Raw genomic sequence first — 18,522 nt, forward strand, 5'->3', positions numbered from 1 at the left:
CACTGGGGGGAGGATCCAGGGGGAAGAAGAAGGGGAGCAGGGATGTCCCCTGTGCGGCGTCTCCTCCAGCTCTGTGAAATCGGGGGGGTTTGCCCTGTTACCCTCCTCCCAGCCGTGCGGGCCAGGGTGGGATGCTGCGGGGTGCACGACATCCCCCCACAGCTCAGCCCCACGCCCTGCCTGAGCCTGGCACCCAAACCCAGCCGCCAGCCCCCATCCCGCTCCCCGGGGCCCCTGAGGGACCGTGGGGACGCCCCAAAGCGTCGCACGGCAAACGCCAAAATCCCCGGGAAAAGGCAAATGAATGATCGAAGGTTTCTTTGCCTGCTGAGGCTCCCGGCCCTGCGCAGGGCGGGTGCAAGGCCTCGCGTCTCACGTGGGCGAAAAGGCAAAGAAATCCTCCCGTGCTGGTAAAACTGCCGCGAGCAAAGCGACTGCCGGCTGCTCGAGAGCAAAACCCTGAGCAGATGCTCTCGGTGTGTTAAATGAAAAGAAAGCTCTGTCTTAAACAAAAGCGGAATCAGAGCTACGGACGCGTCCTGGGGCAGCCCGGGGTGTGCGCAGCGAAGGGCTGGCCCCAGCAGTTGGTGAGGAGCCATCGGCGACAGAGCAGCTTCAGGGAAAATACCTTAAAATTGGTGCATCCCTTGAAATGAACCATCTCACCGAGCCGCTGCCTTCAGTTGAGCGGGGTCGCCAGAGCGGCCGAGGGGGCTTCGCCCGCGTAGCCAGAGCCCCCAGCTCCACGCCGGCTGTTTCGGGAGAGCGCGGGGCAGCGACGGCCCTTTCGCCTCCCCTGTCCCTGGAGCTGCCGGGGCCTCGCTGGCCTTGCGGGGATTCCTGTTAAACCAGACAGCCCTTCTCGGCTCACCCTCACCTCTGGAAATGTGGCGGGGCGTTACATGTGGGTATCTAATTTGCAGTTATTTGCACAGAAAAGTGAAGGCATCACCCAGCAGCGCTGCGGGTTACCTGTGACTACGTGCAAGCCGGCGGTGTTCAACCTCTGCCCGTCTGCGCCGGGTGCGAAACCGTCTCCGCAGCCGGGACCAGCATGGTGTGACCCCACGCGCCGCCGAAAACACGAGTGTCTCCTACCTCAACCCCAGGAAAATAACTGATTTGGGGAAAGTTACCTTCAGAGATTAGATTTCTCTGGGTTTTTTTCCCACTTCTCACCTTCAGTTAAAGCATATTATTTTCATTATAATGTTTAATTATACAATATTGGGACAGATTCTTATAATTAGTATTAGCCCGTAGTTAAACGGTTTTGACGTGCGAGGGCACGTGGGTGACTCGAAGGTTCCCGCTCGCTTTCCCCATCAGCTCTGGCTCTTGCTGTCGGCACCCTTCGCAATTCCAGCGGCAAACGCGTCATTTCTCAGCAACCCAACCCAACCTCGAGACGTCCCATTTTACGGACCAACTGCCCTCGAGCCGCCCGACTTGTCAGCGAGGATGATGAAGGCATCTCCGGGACTCTGTGGGCGACGAAGGCTCCTGCCGGGTGGGCGAGAGGCGGGCGAGCGTGCGGGGCCGTGGCCGAAGCCCTCCCCGCTCCTCCCACCCTCGCCTGGCACCGGGCCGGGCTCTTCCTACCCTTTATGAATATTTTTATGAGCTATTGACTGGCAGTGACTCAGAGTCGCTCGTTTTCCCGACGCGGGTTGACGGCGAGGACGCGCGGTGGCTGTGCTTAGTCACGCAGCCCCCGCCCGCCCCAGGACACCCCTGCCACCCCCCCGGGACGTGCACCCCGTGTACCCCACAGCAGCCCCCAAAGCCAACCCCTGCCCCGCGCGGGGCTGCTGGCCCAGCCAAAAACCCGCAGAGCCCCGCGGTTCCTCCCTGCCGCCTCCTCCCGTCGCAGGGAAGCACCCCAGGGTTTGCTCCCAAGCGGGAGAGCCTCCCCCTCGCCCCCTTGCCTTGGCCTTTTTTATTTCATTTTTATCGATTCGCCTCCACGCAGGTGCCGGGGAGGCGTCACGGGTCCCTCGCAGCCTGCGCTGAGCTCCGCACGGCGCTGGGTACCGGCACTGCCAACCCCGCAGCGAGAGCCCAGCCTCCCAAATTGGATGACTTTACATCGGAACAATTACACAAAATCTAAAAAAACCAACCCCAAACCCCCCAGAAACAAAAAGCAAATAGTCAGGCTGCCTTATCTTTCCTTTTTTTAATCATTTTTTGCTTTCTTCATTTTCCTTTCAAGCCCAAGGATGGGCTCACCCCTGGCCGGAGCCACCAGCACCAGCCCCGCACGATGTCACCCCCCCCCGTCCCGCGGCATGGCGGCAGGCAGATAAAAAGGCCAAACTCCTTTTAAAGCACTTTTTTTTTTTCCTTTTTTTTTTTTATTGATTTCATTGAAAACAGAACAAGAAAATGATCAGAGCCAAAAGACTGCTCCTTTAAAACTGTCAAAAACATTAACAGAAAAAAAAAATAATAATAATAAACATGACGGCATTATGAATGTTCTAGAAGAGATGAACAAAAAAACCTGTTACTGCACTAATTACAGTATTTAAAGATATATGCAAAAAAAAAAAAAAAATTAAGATAATGACCTGCCCAGCCACCACACAAAAGGTGATGGCAAATTTATTCACACTACAATACTAACAATTTAAAAAAAGTTTTGTGTTTTTTCCTGCGTTTTTATACTAAAATCACTTTGTTCTTTTTATACAATTGATAGTTTATATTCACGTGGTGAGCAAAAATCACACCAGAATCAGCACCGTTTTGTTTTGTGGTTTCTTTTTGTTGTTGTTTTGTTTTTTGTGTGGTTTTTTTTTTTTTTTTCTTTTTAATGCTAGTCCCCAATGTTTTGGAAATGGTAAAAAATAAATCAGTTTATTGAAACCTCATAGCATGTGGCTTAAAAATTAATCGAAGGTGCCCAGCGTTGAGAAAAGTGATGGGAAGAGACGAGCTGGTGGCATCTGGGATCTTCTTGCCGTGACATGTCCTGTCCGCTATTCGCCCCAGCCGGCAGACGCGAGGAGTCGAGGTTCTCTATAATATATATCGTTCGCTTTATTTTTTTTTTTTTTTTTAAAAAACCAAAACTGATTTTCTTAAGAAGTTAGTGTCTTGTACAATCCCCTTCAACCTTCCCTTTCTAAAACCACTAATGCGACGGGGAGAGGGAAATCCTTCCACGGATGAACCGAACACTGAGACAGTAACACGGCCGAGCGGCGCAGACGAGAGCTGGTTTGTAACGGAGAAAGCCCGGGAGGGAGCAGGGTCTCAGGGGAAGCATCTCTGGACAGCCAGGGACCAAAGGGATTGCAAGGACTGTGGGTTTCTTCTCATCGGAAGACAAAAAAAAAAAAAAGCCGGTGGATTTGGTACCAAGGAGGGCGTTTGTTAGAAATGCCCTCCAGCTCCTAGAGAAAAGGCCCCACCACAACGTCCTGCAAGATGTGGGAGAAATTCATGATTTAAAAAAAAAAAACACAAAAAAACCAACAACCTACAACCAAAAAACCAAACAAACCAACAAAAACCAACCAGCAGAACCTGCCCCGGGGCTGTGCCAAGCAAACCCAAACGCCAGCACCTCCCTCCCCCTCCCCGCTCCCCCCGGCTTTTAGAAAGAAAGTCCCATCAAGTATTCAAAGTTTATTACAAGTGAACTGGAGATGACTTGGCATGAGCGATCCATTCAATTAACAATATTCGGAGGACGGGCGGCTCTCCCTTGGCTCTGACAACACTTAGCACATTAAGAGACGGAGGCCAGGACAGCTCGCATGGGGGAAAAAAAAAAAAAACAAAAAACAAAAACGCAACAGCCACCCCTCCACACGCAACTGTGAAAACCAGCAGCTTTCCAGGACCGGGGAGGGGAGAACAACATCACGGAGGTGGGATTTGCTTTTACTTATTCCTCAAGTAACAGTCGGTGGCACAGCCCTAAGTGTCACGAACCCTTGGCTTTCCTTGAGTGGGTTGGTTTTTTTTTTTTTCGTTTTTTTTTTTTTTTCTCTTTAAATGGAAATTCAGACAGTATGTGAATCTATAGGGTTAAAACGAGTCAGTCTCTGGGGAGCGGAGCCTCAAAAGGGGCCGGCTGCCGTGGCAGAGCTGGTGTCAGGGAGCCCGTTTTCCTGCGTGTCCTGGGACGAGGTGCTCGCCTGCCGCTGGGCCAGCGCTGAGCTCGAGTGTTTGCACTTGGGTGAACCGCACTGACAGCTGAAGTATTTGCCTTTGATGTCCCAGAACCTGTCTCCGTAGTCGAAGCTGCAAGAGAGAGACGGAGACGGGGTCACTGCAAAGCAGAACGCGGGAGCAAAAGGGATCGCGCATCGGCGCAAGACGCCGGGGTCGGCAGTCCTCGGTGCTGCCACAATTTGGGTTTTTGCGAAGTTTCAGGGGACGGAGCGTATTTGTGGGATCCCCGGGGACCCCGGGGACACAGCCCGGAGAGCGGCAGAGCTTTAGTCCCTCTCCAGCCGGTCCTTCGCCCTGCGAGGCGATGGCTCCCTGTGGGAAATGCAGCCCCAGGGACAGCACCTACCCGATTTCTTCTCCGGCTTCTATATGCCTCGTGCTGAAAAAGGCGATCCTGGGAAAGCGGAGGTCCTGATGCGACATGAAGACTCGCACCGGGATGAGGTTTGGCTCGCAGAGGTGGTTTATAAAGCGGCTGATGTTGCCATAGAAACGGGCATCTATGCAGTACACCTCTCCGTCCTGGAGGAGAAACGTTGCACCTTTCATTAGATGAGGTTGGGTTTAATATTATTACTGCTGCTTGTTTAAATAAAACAAATGACCGAACTGTTGGTCATTCCGCTCTGGAGACCTTCAACAAGAACAACCACCAGGGCAGGACACTCACTGCAGGTTGAAGAGGACTAAACACACACGTTTTTATATTCAACAGTACCTGGAAAACAGAGTTTTCTGCACGGCACTCTGCCCCCACGAGCCCAAAGATCTTTTAAAATGCCCGTGGCACTGGCTGGCACGTCAGCTCACCCAGCCCTGCTCTGCTAAAGCACCGGTTTGGCGTGGTGGGATTGATGTTTGGTGCAGACACCTTATGGGTAAGAGCCACTGGATCGGGGAACAGGCATCTGTTCTGTCCTCTAATTGAACATGACAGCTAGGAAACACAAAGCCAGAGCCTCGAGAAAACACAGGTTTTTGCAGATAAAAGTCAAAGTGAGAACACAGATATTCCCTTTCCAGAGAGCCCACAGAGCAGTAATATTTTGTTTTCCTTGAAAATAAAAGAACTCCCCTCAGGGCTTTTTTATTCCAGCAGAGAATGACTGTGCAAAGCAGAGACTTTAATTACAGTAGCTAATTTCAGTTGCAAAGAGGCCAAAAGCAAAAGGATCCATTAGCGGTGCTCAAACTCCCTTTTGGGCAAGCACCTTGCGATCGTTAATGGATGAGCTGTGCCAGATCACACCACCCAACTGGTACAGGAGCCCAGGGAAGACGTCCCAACGACTGGGGGAGGCGTCACCCCACATGGTCCCACATCACACACAGCATTACTGGCTCTAATTTCAATTTTAAGTAATTCCCATCACCCTCTTGCTTTTAACCATGGAAATGTCATGGTTGGCGAGGACAGCATCACCCACTACCACGTCTAGCGACCATCTGGAAATATCCGAGCTCTCCACCATACAAGTCAAGATGTGTTTCTCGAGGAAAGAGCCTGCTGCCTGGACGACCACAGGCAGCATCCTCACTGTGAAGCTGCTGAGGAGGACAAGTCTCAAAGCAAACTGCTTCCCACCTTGCTACGAGGGTTTCGGGAACTAAGAGTCACATGGTGGCAAGTAGAGAGGCAGAAGAGAAACCAGGAACCTGCTCTGGTGCGAGATGAGGCTCCTTCTCAAGAGAGAGGAGACTGCAAAAGGGCTATGCAGAAGATGATATCCACGTTCCCCTCTTACACCTAAAATCTTCAGTGCTTCAAGTGGAAGGACAGTACGACATTAGGATTTCAGATAGCTCTTAACGATCACCAACCACGACACGAAGGGTTCCCAGAGGGCAATTCAGGACATCGTGAGCACTGGGGTTTCTCAGAAGGGAGGATGCCCCAAGAAAGCCCTTCTTGCCTGCAGAAGATCACACGCAGAGAGCCCCGACCACTGCCTCTCCTCCATGGACACAGCAGGGCCCCGTGTGTGAGCAAGGACTGCAGAGGATGGGTCTGCAGCAGGAAAGGGTGGCTTAACACCAACAGAAAGCAACCACAGCAGCTGAAACTCAACCTCGTCTTTCCCAGAAATAGCACGGTCTTTTCCAGCTCTCCAGTACGGAGACAAGAAAGCTATTCCTTTAATGAGCTGAAGAGATACCAGAGAGTATCTGCTGTGCCGTGTCTCCTGCTTGGAGACCCAGCAATGGCAGTAAGTTTTGGCTGTTCAATGTTCGCCCCCGTTCAGACACAGGACGGGATGCAACTACAGGACCTGAACGATTCACCACGCACATGGCCTTGAGTGACAACTCAGGGTACAGGGACATCAGAAATGACGTCCTCACCACTCTCTTTCACTACAGCACAAACCACTTCTTCAAGACACACCAGGACCCCAAGGCTGCCCCTCCCAGGGTTGGGGTTCCCCCATTTAATAACTCCCCATCACTCAGGCGGCCACAGGACCCGTCTGGCTCTGCCCTGCCCCCCTCCACCCACCCATGGGCTTCTTCTAACAGTCACTCAACGACTCGGAGCCTGGTTTTCTACAGATGCACCTCTTTGAAGATACCATGAAAAAAGGTGCCGTGCTTGTTGCCTGTACGTAGGTCTCCCTCCTTGTTTCACTGAAGGCTTTGAAGAGCAAAGGCAGGGGCTAAGCTAAAGGCAAGGCACGGCCCAGGCAGGCAACGAACCAGGTTGAAGTCCCTGCTGCTTTTCAGCTTCTTCATTACAGTTTGTTCCCTCTGTTCTCAGACTGACTACAAGACGCATTGCTTATCTTTTTTTTCAGTTGTTGAATCTGTGTCGCTTTAAAAAAAAAAAAAAGGCAAAAAATAAAGCAAAGCTTCTTTGTCACTAGCTGATGACATAAACAAGACACAGACTGTTTTACAGCTTTCCTTGGAAGCCACCCCACTTCTCGGAGTCCCCAACTCACCTTTCTCCTCTTCTCCTTTCCCAAGGCAAGTCTGAAGTGATGGCCTTGCTTAAAAGCTTTAGATCACACTTTTCAAAGCAACCTTTCTGCTCTGAGACAGCCCTGCGCAGAGCAGCGCAGGATGACTACCAGAAGAACAAGCCTCAAGTCCCTGCCAGGGTATCTGATGGATCCCTTTATAAGTGAACAGGGGTTTTTTTCAGTCTTTCAGCTCATCTTTTTATGAGGAACTTACAGAGCTGCCACTCAGCACAGCTGCAAGCCTGCATATACACACCTGAGTGTCAAAACCTGAACAACTGAACTCCGGATAACCAAATGGTTTTGACAGAAGAGCATCTTGCATCAAAACCGGTGTGGGCAGCACACACCGTGGTGGCCCAGGGCTGCTGGGCCCTGTTACCATTTTAACAAGCCCTAAGCCTTACCTCAACCACTCTATATTTTGACTAAAACACAGTGAGGATGCAGTCCCCCTCTTTGCAGGCTTTCAGATCGTGCTGTACATCAAGATGAGACAAATATTCTCTCTGCTCTTCTGGAGAGGCAAGACCTCGGGTTTGTCTCATTAGACACCTTCAGATACAGTACCTTGTTGTCAAGGTCGAAGAGGTAGGAGTCCTCTTCACGGACGTCTGCCTCGGAATCAGATATCAGCTCACCAACGTACCTGCGGACAAAGAGGAAAGGCAGAAATAAGATGCTCATGCAATCACAAGCTTGAGGTCAAACACCTCTTTCTGGGAAGAGGGAAAGAAAGGGATACAGCCCAGGCACAGACGGCAACCCACAGCCTTAGCGGTGCAGGTAGGTTGTCTCAGAACCACCCGGCAAACTCAGCTTTGCCAACTTACAGCAGCTAGATTCTGGCTCCAAACTCCATCTTTCCAGGGCAACACTTTTAATATTAAAAATGGAATCTTACTTCCAACAGAATTTACTTGTTCCGAGGACTATGTTTCTTTTTGCAAATCTCTTTGCTGGCCAAGATCAACCCATTAATCCAATTCTCCCTATGTTCACGATCAGACTCACGTCCTGGCTCTCCCATACACCACTGCAATGCTTGTGCTGTTTACATCGCAAAGCAAAATGTTTGTGTCTGTCCTTCCTGTATTTTCCAGGGTATTCTGACTGACTACATCGGCTACATACCTTAAAAAGTTTTGGTTTAGAAGTCTTAGGTCTAACCTAACCTGGCAGGCTCTAGGCTCCTTTCTCAATCCCTCCTGAAGCAGAATAAATCAGAGCTGTGATCCCAGTAACAACCACCTTGTTGTAAAACCAGGTGCAAAGCACGTCCTCCAAGCACCGCGAAGGACGTGCTGCTTGGCCTGGCTTGCTGGGAAGGACTAAATCCACGCAGCGCCTGTCACACCCCAGACAGATGCTGGTTTTGATGCAAACCCCCTTGTTGCAGGAGTCCCCGTTGCACCGCTGTTCCCACATTTGTCTCCCCGTCTCCATCTTAAACAGTTTTGGACTGTGCAGGTTCAACATCTCCTGCCCTGGCTTGCTTGCAAAGTAAGAGACACAAGGGGAGAGGTACTGAGCCAGAGGGAGGATACGAGAAAGAAGCACCAGCAGAGTAGATTCTGGTACGTCAGTCTTCCCGGCCTGCAATGCAATGCTAATTAATTATAAGCAAAGGATTCACAATACGAATAAATAATCTTCTCAGCATCAACAGAGACTTCCCTGCTCAGCAGCCATTATCACAGCATTCCTCTGCAGCTCTCAAGGCATTTTCAAAGCGTTAACCAACCGTATCCATTTCCCCCTGTGGCTCAAGGCAGCATTTAACTCCAGGGCCGGGGAAGAGGAGAGCCACGAAACATGAACCTGGAGAGGACCCACGCACGCCGTGACAAGGGATCATTTGGCTGCAGTTCCCAAATCCGAGCGATCAGCCAAGTTGCTTTGCCAGAGCAGGAGGCTGCCGCCGCGCGCGATCCTCCTGTTTGCCCCCGCTGCATTCTGTTATTTATTAAGCGCTCCCGTAAGGCTGCGGCATTACTGGAAATCACACGCTCGTTGGTGACCTAAAGCGATAGGAAGATGATGGCCAGAGAGAGAGAGAAATTGCTGTAGCATGGCACAGGAGCCAGCAGCAGCTGAGAAACAGCTGAATAATGCTGCACGGAGAGGCGCTCTGCTCAGGGACAGACACTTCAGGTTTACAACTCAGTGAAACAAAAAACCACAATCTAATTAAAAATTGTTGGTTTGATGTTTCTTTAAAGACTATTCCTGTAACTCATTTCCTTTCCAGGACCGCTTACAGATACAAACGCTTCCCTAACTTCCCAGGCCAAAAGTTATGGAAGGATGTGCAAGAGATACATGTTCCTACCAAAAAAAGAGCAGGGAGCATCAGCTCCTTCATTTAAGAACTCCAAAAGTCAAGCCAGCATCTTTTTTCTGAGCAAGACGTTCAGCACGCCGATGGCAAGTAACTACATCTCAGAGCTTCACACTGCTACTCGTCACCGCAAGATCAGAGCACACTCCATGCAGAAGTCAAGAGCAACAAGCAGTCCCTAGCACAGGCTCCAGTATTTTCCACAGGCTGTGGGAGACGCGACGCCTGGGGCTTCTCTGGCTGAAGGTGTGGCTGAAATAACCTGGCTCGATGCAGATGGTATCTCACTGGAGCATCACTATTTTGTACAGAAATTAAATATTTGAAAACCACGTAATGGACATGCACCAAAAGGAACAGATCAGATCCTCACAAATCTCTGGTTTCTGCATCCCACTAATTCACAGCCCCTCGAATAAAAGCCCTTACCCAGCTGTGCCGTTTCCAGAACGAGCAGTTACACCATCTGACAACCAAACATGAACAGAACAGATTCAAAACAACCCACAGCAACGTCAGCACGGGGTGCACAACAGCAGCTTCTGAGAACCAACAAATTCGGAGGTCGGGGAGAAACCTGCACCGAGGACATGGGTCTCCCAAGCATCTGCGAGCGGCAGAGCCTAAAAACTCCCCGGGAGCCCAGCGGGGCAGGGAGGATGATGCTGCTGCATCTCCCCTCACTAAGCTGCTGCTTCCAGGACCGTGCTGAAGGTACTAGAGGCTGCTAGTAGGAGGGTTGGGAGGAGCTGAAACATCTGGAGCAGCTGGGGTCTGGGGAGCCCTGGAGACGACGGAGGGAGGGCTGGCTGGCCACCGCGCTGGCGGAGCCTCGCTCCCAGCTGCCAAACTGCTCTGAGCGCTGCTAAATGCTCCTTGCAGAAGCTGCTGCGGGTTGCCAGAGGGACAGTCTGCGAGCAGAAACGGGAAGGAAAACCATTTTTGGCGTGATGAGAGAGAAAAGTTGAAAGGTATGTGAAGTACGGAGCAGGCTGAAAAGCAGTATGTTTGTAAAAAAAGGCATTTACACCCAGAAACAGTCAGGACCTGCAGTTTTGCAAAATAAAAGCATCATGAGAACTATTCCAGACCTGCCCCTCATGCTGGCATACATGAAAAATTATGAAATAAAAGTTATCCTTACACCAATACAATTATCATCCTTCCAAAGCAGAGTAATAACCTCTGTACAAAGCAACTACCTGCTCAGGGCTCTAATCCAGATGTTTAACGTAAAATGCTCTTCCGTGAGAGTCAATCCTGGGAGCTGCTGTGCGCAAGCAGCCCCCGAGCACCGCCGGCAGCAGGCTTGCTTTGCCAGAAATGAGGAAAAGAAGAAACCAAGTCTACAGACTGCCCATAAAGAATCACAGAAAGGGCATCAGTGCAGCTGCCTTGAGGAGCGGGACTGGAGTTGGTCAGTTGAGTAAATAACGTCTGTGTGTGAGTGATGGAGACAAGGAGGAATGTGCATGGGCAAGACATAAATTAGCTCAGTTTTTTAGTATGCAGCTCCTTTAGATGATGAGGAAGATAGTGCCTGCCACTGAAACAGTGTCAGCAGCTCCTGGCAAGGGTGGAGGGAAGAGTTAAGCGTGGTTGTGGTATCTGCACCCCATCAGCTCTGATGTGCTCTACAACACACCCCGTCTGTGTTTAATTACATCGTTGCGCAGGGCTGCCCCGTTTCCTTGGGCTGTTCACCACTGCTTACTCCTCCCGCGTGTTAGCATTCCAGTAGGATTTGGTAAAGTCAGTGCCTTTTTCTTTGGGAGCAGTTTACTCGCAGGCTCTGGCTCATCTCTGGGCGCTGACCCAGGACACGGGGACCTTCAGTACTTGACAAGAAGCCCCACCTGAGGACAGCCTTGAGACACTCCCCACAAACAGCAGTTTTAAGCTTTGCCTCTGAAAAAAAAACATTTTATCGTCTGGCAGCTCCTAGCATGGAAGAAATACTTGGCCAATTCACTGCAGATTTTCCTTCATTTTTCTAAAAATTTCTGCAATAACGTTCCTCAATTCCCCACCTCAATTCTATAAACCATCAATAACTAGATCCAACAACCCATGAAGCGCATGAGTCCAGCCTTATTTAAAAGGTCTTATCTCACTGTAGTATTACAATGAAGAAAACACTTTCCAAAATATTTAATAAAGTACAGATACTACTTTAAAGTCTAAAAACCGTGGGGCTCGACAGGCGGTTTTTTCACCTGACATAAACCTGAACATTTTTGTTCTTAAGTACTTTATTGAATCGGGGCCGAAACATGTGCTTAACGCCAAGTGCTTTACTGTTTTGCTGAATCAGATTAAAGCCAGAGCTGTGACACTGGAAAACCTCTTGAGAGGTCAGTATTGAAACAGAAAAAGATCCATATAAAAAAGCTCTTCCAAACTGCCTTGGCCTTAAATGTCCCATATCCACGACGAACACGAGTTGAGCACATCTGCAGCACAACCCAAATGCATTGTTCCCCCATTGCCTGTGTTTCAGAGGGGCAAGAGAGCTGAGCACAGATCCCAGCAAGACGGAGAGAGGGGTGGAGAAACTCCACACTATGAGGAAAAGGACAAACAGAACAGGAAATGGAATCAGGAAACCTCTGACTGAGGGCAAGCAGCTCGGCTCGATGCCAATTTGATTTGTGTGAGAGGAGCAAACCACCCCGGCCCTCGGGAAGCGATGCTTTTGCGTGAGCTAACGAACGCTGAGTAACTTACTCGCACACAAAGGTTCCCAGTGGAATGTCTTGCATTGTTCGCACACCCCAGCCCATCTTTTGTGTCCGATAAAGCTGCAATCGAGTCCTGCAAGAGAGGAAACGAAGTCATGTTAATGGCACCATTCCACGGAAAGACAACGGATTTTTGGAGAGGTGAACAAAAAAACCAGCAACCTTCCACCAGCACAAACTCAAAGGTGATTTCAGTATTCAACCCCCCCCAGCTCTCATGCTGGCACCACTGTGGGTACCCACTGCTGCTCTGAGCGTGCAGGCAGATGCTCGGATGGAAACTGCCTGAGGACAAGGGACGGGCACCCATCAATCCCTTCTCCCTGCCCTGCTCCACCTTGCAGGTGCACACCTAGGGACTGGGGACGAGGGTATGGGACTGGATGCTCTGTGTGGTTACGCCGTTGATGATTTACACGTAGGGTACCAGAATCCCACCACCAGCATTTCTCTTCCCTTCCACGCACACACCCCGCGCTCGGGGGAAGGCAGGGACGGTGGAAGGGGACTTAAAGCAGCGTAGCTCTGCAGGGAGGGGTGCTGCAGGGGGAAGGGCAGGGAGCTTATGGTGAATTAAGAACACCTTCAGCTAAGTGCTCTGATCCCTTTGCCCTCTGCTGAGGCCAGTGCATTTAGCTACTCCATCATATCCAGCTCCCTGGCTGAAAGACAAGGAAGAAACACTGCAACTTGAAACTTCTTGGTGTAATAGCTGCTCTGTGGAATTTTACTGATGGAGTTTATAGGCGGAGAAACAATCCTGTAAGTCATTCTGCCTCCTGCTCAGCCAGAACTTGAGTTAAGTGCAGGATGAACAGTCTCCAGGGCTAGGGAAGGCTCGCTCTGTACCCGAGGGAACTAAAGCCCACTCTCAGCAATGCTGTTATCGGAATAAAGAGAAATCCAATGCTCACCTTAACTTCACCCTGTTGCTTTTTCCAGTACGTCTCTTCCCCCCACCCATTCCCTCCTCGCACCGTCAGCTCAAATCAGGGCCTGTGTGCTTTCTTCTATTTGCTCACAGGTCGTGGAGCCTTCACTAGGGCAAAATATGACTTCATGATAATGATGGCTCTCAGAGAAACCAGTTTTTTTTATATACATCTATGTGTGTATATATATAAGTATTCCAGGCTTGAGGAAGCTTCCCCATGTTTTGCCCTGTCCACCACAGCAGAGCAGAGAGCCGAGCTCGGGTTCAGGCTCTGCTCCTGGGGCTGACGCTGGCAGCAGCGGGACCGTGGCTCCAATCTCAGCTTCCTGGCCGAGCTGGTTCAGCCTGCCAGATGGAAACGTGTGCGCTGCTGAGTGGAGTTAATTTGGAGCAAATCTGATAAAGGAAGCACTGAAAACGGAGCAGGAGCACCCATGTGTCACACTGCAGCCCAAACGCTGGAGGTTTCCTCCGCTGCCTCCCCAGGGACCTCAAGCACAGCTCTGCCAAGCACCTGACCTTACCGTCAGCTTCCCGACAGAGCCGCTCTCATGGTTAGGTTCCCAAACCCTTCCCGTCTTTCAGAAAAACACTTTAGCAAGGCAAAAATGCAGAAGCAACAGCTCTAGCTGTACAGCTCCTAAATAAACACCCACGTAGACACCGGAGCTCTAGAGCTTGGCAAGGAAAACCAGAAAGGGGTAAAGTTCTGTTGAAACACATCGAGCTTCTTCCTTACTTATTTTTAACATTGAAAAATGTCATTGAAACTACAAAGCTTGCAAAAAAAAAAGTGTTGTCAGTACTACAAAAAATTTGCACAAGTCTTTTTTCCAGTGGGACTCCTTTGAAGTTTGTCCTGATACATTTAGTGCAGTGGTAAACTTCTCCATAGCAGAGGTCCAAAACAAACCATTTACATTTTTAGTCTGGCACCAAAACCGTAACAGCCTCGCAGCACCAAGGCCAACAGGTATTCAGGTATCCAATTCAGGGGAAGTCATGCCAGTAATTCGGAAATTTTAAGCAGCCAATTCTGGGCATGCTGGCCTATATTTCTAATATAGGCTGGTAACTTACAAGATCTTCCAAATTAAAGCTTTGCAGTTTCCGTTGCTGCTGTTTTCTTCACAGATCTCCACATGAGAAGTTACATCTAGGCTGTTCGTGCAAACCCACAAGCCGTTTGTATGGTTTATGGTCAGGCTGATGAAAGAACGCTGCAGTTCCCACATGACGGTGGCAGGAGCAGGGTGCAAGTATTAACTGAGCTCATGAACCCGCTGCCGCTTCATTCCCACCGGCAGCACACAGGAACCCGCTTGCATCCCACCACTGCGTGGTGGCACCTGCCTCAACTTCTGTATCACCTCGGGAAGTCCTGGGTTTTGTGGGTTTATGGGTGAGCTGAGACTAAAGAGCCAGGAAGTTCCTGGGTTTGGTGTTGGTCTCGCCAAGATAAGCTGCGTTTGGATCCTCCTTCTCACCTGAGCCCATTCTGCACCACCCGGTTCCTACAGGTTCGCCAGCACGAGCACGCGTGATTACACTCGAAGATCAGCGGCGGCTCAGCCATGTTGAATTCAGGCAGGAGTCGGCCGTCCTGAAGAGGAGAGGCATTCAAGGCTGGGTTAGTTATCTACTCCTGTGACCCCTCCAAACCAGAGGCAGGCCAAGAGCAGAAATTCCCCCAAGTGTAAAACCAGGCCAGAGAACCCCAAGGTGGAGGCATGCCCCGACCTCCCCAAAACCAGCATCAAACCTCAACTTCTGCAGTGGTTTTGCTCTGCCCTGACAGCGGCACACTTGCCACTATCACCGACAGCTGACAAACAGCAAGAAACCGTCTAGAGTTTTGCTGCCTAGCATCAGCCTATGCGCCACCAAAAATAATATCTTACAGTGCTGTGCAAAAAAAAAAAAAAAAAAAAAGTGGTGTGCATCATCATTATTATCATTTTGCAGTGCTGGAGGGGAGAAGCGGATGCTTAGCCTGTCTCTGGAATAAAGCCTAAACTTCCAGAGTACAAGGCCAGTACAACCAAGTTCTGTGAACATTATCTTCCCAAATAACACTCCCAAAAAAGCTACAAGCCAATTATTTACCAACCATATAGGATTAAGGAAGCGATAGACGCAGTTCATCATATTTAACAAATTTGGCTTTTAAGGCTTGAAAGATGTAATCACCTATTAAAGTGTAAATAAAATGGCTACAAAGCAAAGGAAGATGCCAATATTCCCCCTGGGAGAAACTTGCAGAGATTTACAGAACTTCTGATCTTACAGAACCTGTCCAAATACTAACCTCAAAACCTCCCTGGAGGACTGAAGCATGCTTACCCAAAACAAGCCAGGTTTCTGGCAAAGTTGCAGTTAAAACATCTTTACTTTGCCTTCATCCGGAAAGATCACAATAAATAAAAGCAGGCAAAAAAAAAAAATCTCTCTACTACCCTTCCTGTGTTTACATCTTACAGCATTGTCTACGTTGCTCTGAAACGGAAGCTGATTTCACGCATGGATTATTAAATGCTTTCTATCACACGGGCATAATTAATGGCTCAGTTGGCATGACAGTAACACAAATAACACTAGAAAAGCTTCCCTGAGTATGCATTTTGTTATTATCACATACATCTCAAAGCTGAAACTACAACTTTAGGCATTTTAAAACAAAAAGTAGAGGACATGTGCAAGGAACTGTAGTTAAGGTACTATCAGAAACCCTGAATTGTACAAAGTTCAGCTCGCAAACGCTGGTCTGACCCAAGAGGAGGTTCTGTGTCCTCACCTTATCATACCAGCAGCGCATACTGAGTTGGCCACACATGCAGTTACTGGAGGAGCAGTCGTCTATACATACACAATACTGGAAGAGAAGAAGAGAGGTTAACTCCGCACCACTCACACGTAACTGAAAGAACAACTTCTGCGACTGGGTCAGAGAGGAAACCACAAGTCTTTACCTTCTCCTGCTGCAGCTTGTTACTCAGAAGGATAACCAGCCTCATCGATTCTTTGGCATTCACAAATAATGGAGTAAAAATGCCACTGGACTGCGGCTTTCGGGAAAGGCTCATACTGAGCCACCTCCGTGTCCCATGAGAGGATGTCCCCCCTCTGTTACAAACCTTCCTCCATGCTCTAGGAGCTGTGCTCCACACTTGAGGACAAGGAAAGCTCCAAGGAGGGACCAGAGCTGGGAGATGATACAACATGGTGTCTCAGCCCTCCCCTGCTGCTTCTTCCCACACGGGTGCTCCAGCCGGCTGCCTCCTCAGCTCTCCCCAAGCCAACACAGTCCCACCACCAGCTGCTGCGCAACAGGGCTTGGGCATGGGAAGTTCACTTCAGCCACCTGAGAGCTGTGCCCAGAGAGGGGGCACCCTCACCCTACGCTTCCCCACCTCTGCTTTCACAGCCCAGCCTTTCAAGGACTTCCAGGATCACGATGAAGACCTTGGCATGGATGCTGCAGTGAGAGGAAGACACCATGAGGAGGGTCTCCCAACAACTCACTAACTTTCCAAATACAGAACAGAGGAAAAGGATAAACGGGAGCCACATCAGCCAGCGCCAGATGGCTGATGCTACAGCACACAGCTGAACGAAGAGGTTAGATTAAGTCTTGTAAGTGAAGCAAAGCAGAGTCCCATCTCCCAGAGCAAGAGTCGGAGTTTAGGACTACAGCCTTAGCTGGAATTTGATGGCGATATTAGAAGCAGACATTCCCAGTCTGAACGCAAAACCTGTTCTGAGGTGCAGTGAATGCACACACCAGCACAGGAAAAACCACGTGGATACACACAATCCCTCACCTGTAAATGAGTGATGTTTCTATCAATGTCCATTGGGGAGGTGACGCAGTTCTGTGAAACATATTTGTAGTTGCTAGGACAAGGCTCGCTGTCCACTGAATTGACGCAGGGAATCGGGATCCGCTCATAACCCCGGGCGATGTCTCTGTCATTGGGAGAAAGAACTGTCACAGAAGAAAAGCTCCCCCGAGCAAGGGGCCATTCAAATGCCATCCTGGGGCAGGACTGCTGTCTTTGATCACTGAGCATTCAAAGCCTGAAAGCAATTCAGACTAGAACAGAGTTCAGTTTTTTCCACCCTGCCTTAGAGATTGTTCTTTGTGCTTGCAAATATTCCCATTTGGAGGATGAACTTAAAAACCACGGTCTGAATCAGCATGTGCTTAGTTCTTGCTAAGCTCAGACTGACCTTCACACCAGTTTAGAAAGCTAATCGTGCACTTACAGTCCTTTCTTAAACCAGGCCCCCAGCCTCCCACATGCAAGGGCTCTATATGACGACCCATGAGTAAAGCCAGCCATGTTCTCACCTGCTCACGACCTTCTCTACCTGGGCAGGCTTGTCAGTAGATGATTCTTTCAGAGTCTTGTTCATCTGTAGGGCCACCCAGACCTGAGAGTTAAGGCTGGAGCACTGGAGTGGAGTCTCACCCTCCTTGTTCTTTAAAGTGACATCCGAGCCACGGGAAAGAAAGAGACTGCAAAACAGCAAGAAAGGATAAGCATCCCCCAAGAGAAACCGTGCAAGGGGAAAATGAGCTGAATCACATCCTCCAGCCAGCCCTTAAGGGACAAGAAAGAATGTGTAGTAGTGAATAATCACCTGAGTTTTCTTTATTAAGCATGGTTCAGTGAATCCTTCTACAGGAAGGCGCTGGCAGAAGCCACAGACTGGAGCTCTGGGAACTCACGAGAGCTCTGGGCAAACCTCACCTTGCTTCAGGCATGACAAGTACCTTGCTGGTACCAGCCTAACCAGACAGAATCGAAACTCTCTCTGGCAGGTCACAGAAACCACTGGAGGAGTTTGAGCTGCTTCAGAAGTGGCTGGTACTGAAGCAGGGCTCTGCCTGGCACCGCCGCTGCCAGATAGAGTTAATTTTCCTCATAGTAGCCGGTATGGGGCTGTGCTTTGGGTTTGTGCTGGAAACAGTGCTGGTAACCCAGGGATGGTGCAGTTACTCACACACCGGGGGAGTGTGAGTGGCTAGTTGCCGGCTGGGGTTAAACCATGACACAGGGAAAGATACGGGGTGGGAAAAGTAGGCTGGAAATGGAAGTGTCGCACAGGAAACTGGTGTTGGACTTGGCCCTTGTTTATACTCACCAGCTTTTGGGGAGTACACATGATGACTTTATTCATAACAGTGATGAAGCAAAGGAAAAGCCCTGTTACCATATTATGCCACGCTAATTGCAAAAAAAAAAAAAAAAAAAAGCGCAAAGCTTTAATCAAGGATGCCTGAGGCCTTTGTGCTGAGAAGCCCAGGCTGAGCACAGCCCCTCTGTCCAAGACTCCAGGACCGCTCCACGTTTT

The 18,522-nt window shown here is 49.8% G+C and overlaps 1 protein-coding gene across 19 annotated transcripts in view; it reads right to left on the reverse strand.

Moving 5' to 3' along the window:
• Nucleotides 1–2,762: 2,762 nt before the first annotated feature.
• The window catches only part of EHMT1 (euchromatic histone lysine methyltransferase 1), a 123,143-nt gene continuing 107,383 nt past the window's right edge, over nucleotides 2,763–18,522 (reverse strand). For all 19 annotated transcript variants that reach the window (XM_075772786.1, XM_075772775.1, XM_075772785.1 and 16 more), the window contains 8 exons: nucleotides 17,516–17,683; nucleotides 16,986–17,130; nucleotides 15,959–16,036; nucleotides 14,652–14,767; nucleotides 12,217–12,303; nucleotides 7,719–7,797; nucleotides 4,535–4,710; nucleotides 2,763–4,257 (listed from right to left, as the gene is read on the reverse strand). In XM_075772786.1, coding sequence (XP_075628901.1) covers nucleotides 4,074–4,257; nucleotides 4,535–4,710; nucleotides 7,719–7,797; nucleotides 12,217–12,303; nucleotides 14,652–14,767; nucleotides 15,959–16,036; nucleotides 16,986–17,130; nucleotides 17,516–17,683 — 1,033 coding nt within the window. In that variant the 3' untranslated portion in view covers nucleotides 2,763–4,073. The remainder of the gene's footprint in view (nucleotides 4,258–4,534; nucleotides 4,711–7,718; nucleotides 7,798–12,216; nucleotides 12,304–14,651; nucleotides 14,768–15,958; nucleotides 16,037–16,985; nucleotides 17,131–17,515; nucleotides 17,684–18,522) is intronic.

The sequence above is a fragment of the Balearica regulorum genome, chromosome 20 (genome assembly GCF_011004875.1).
Source record: "Balearica regulorum gibbericeps isolate bBalReg1 chromosome 20, bBalReg1.pri, whole genome shotgun sequence".
Classification (NCBI taxonomy): domain Eukaryota; kingdom Metazoa; phylum Chordata; class Aves; order Gruiformes; family Gruidae; genus Balearica; species Balearica regulorum.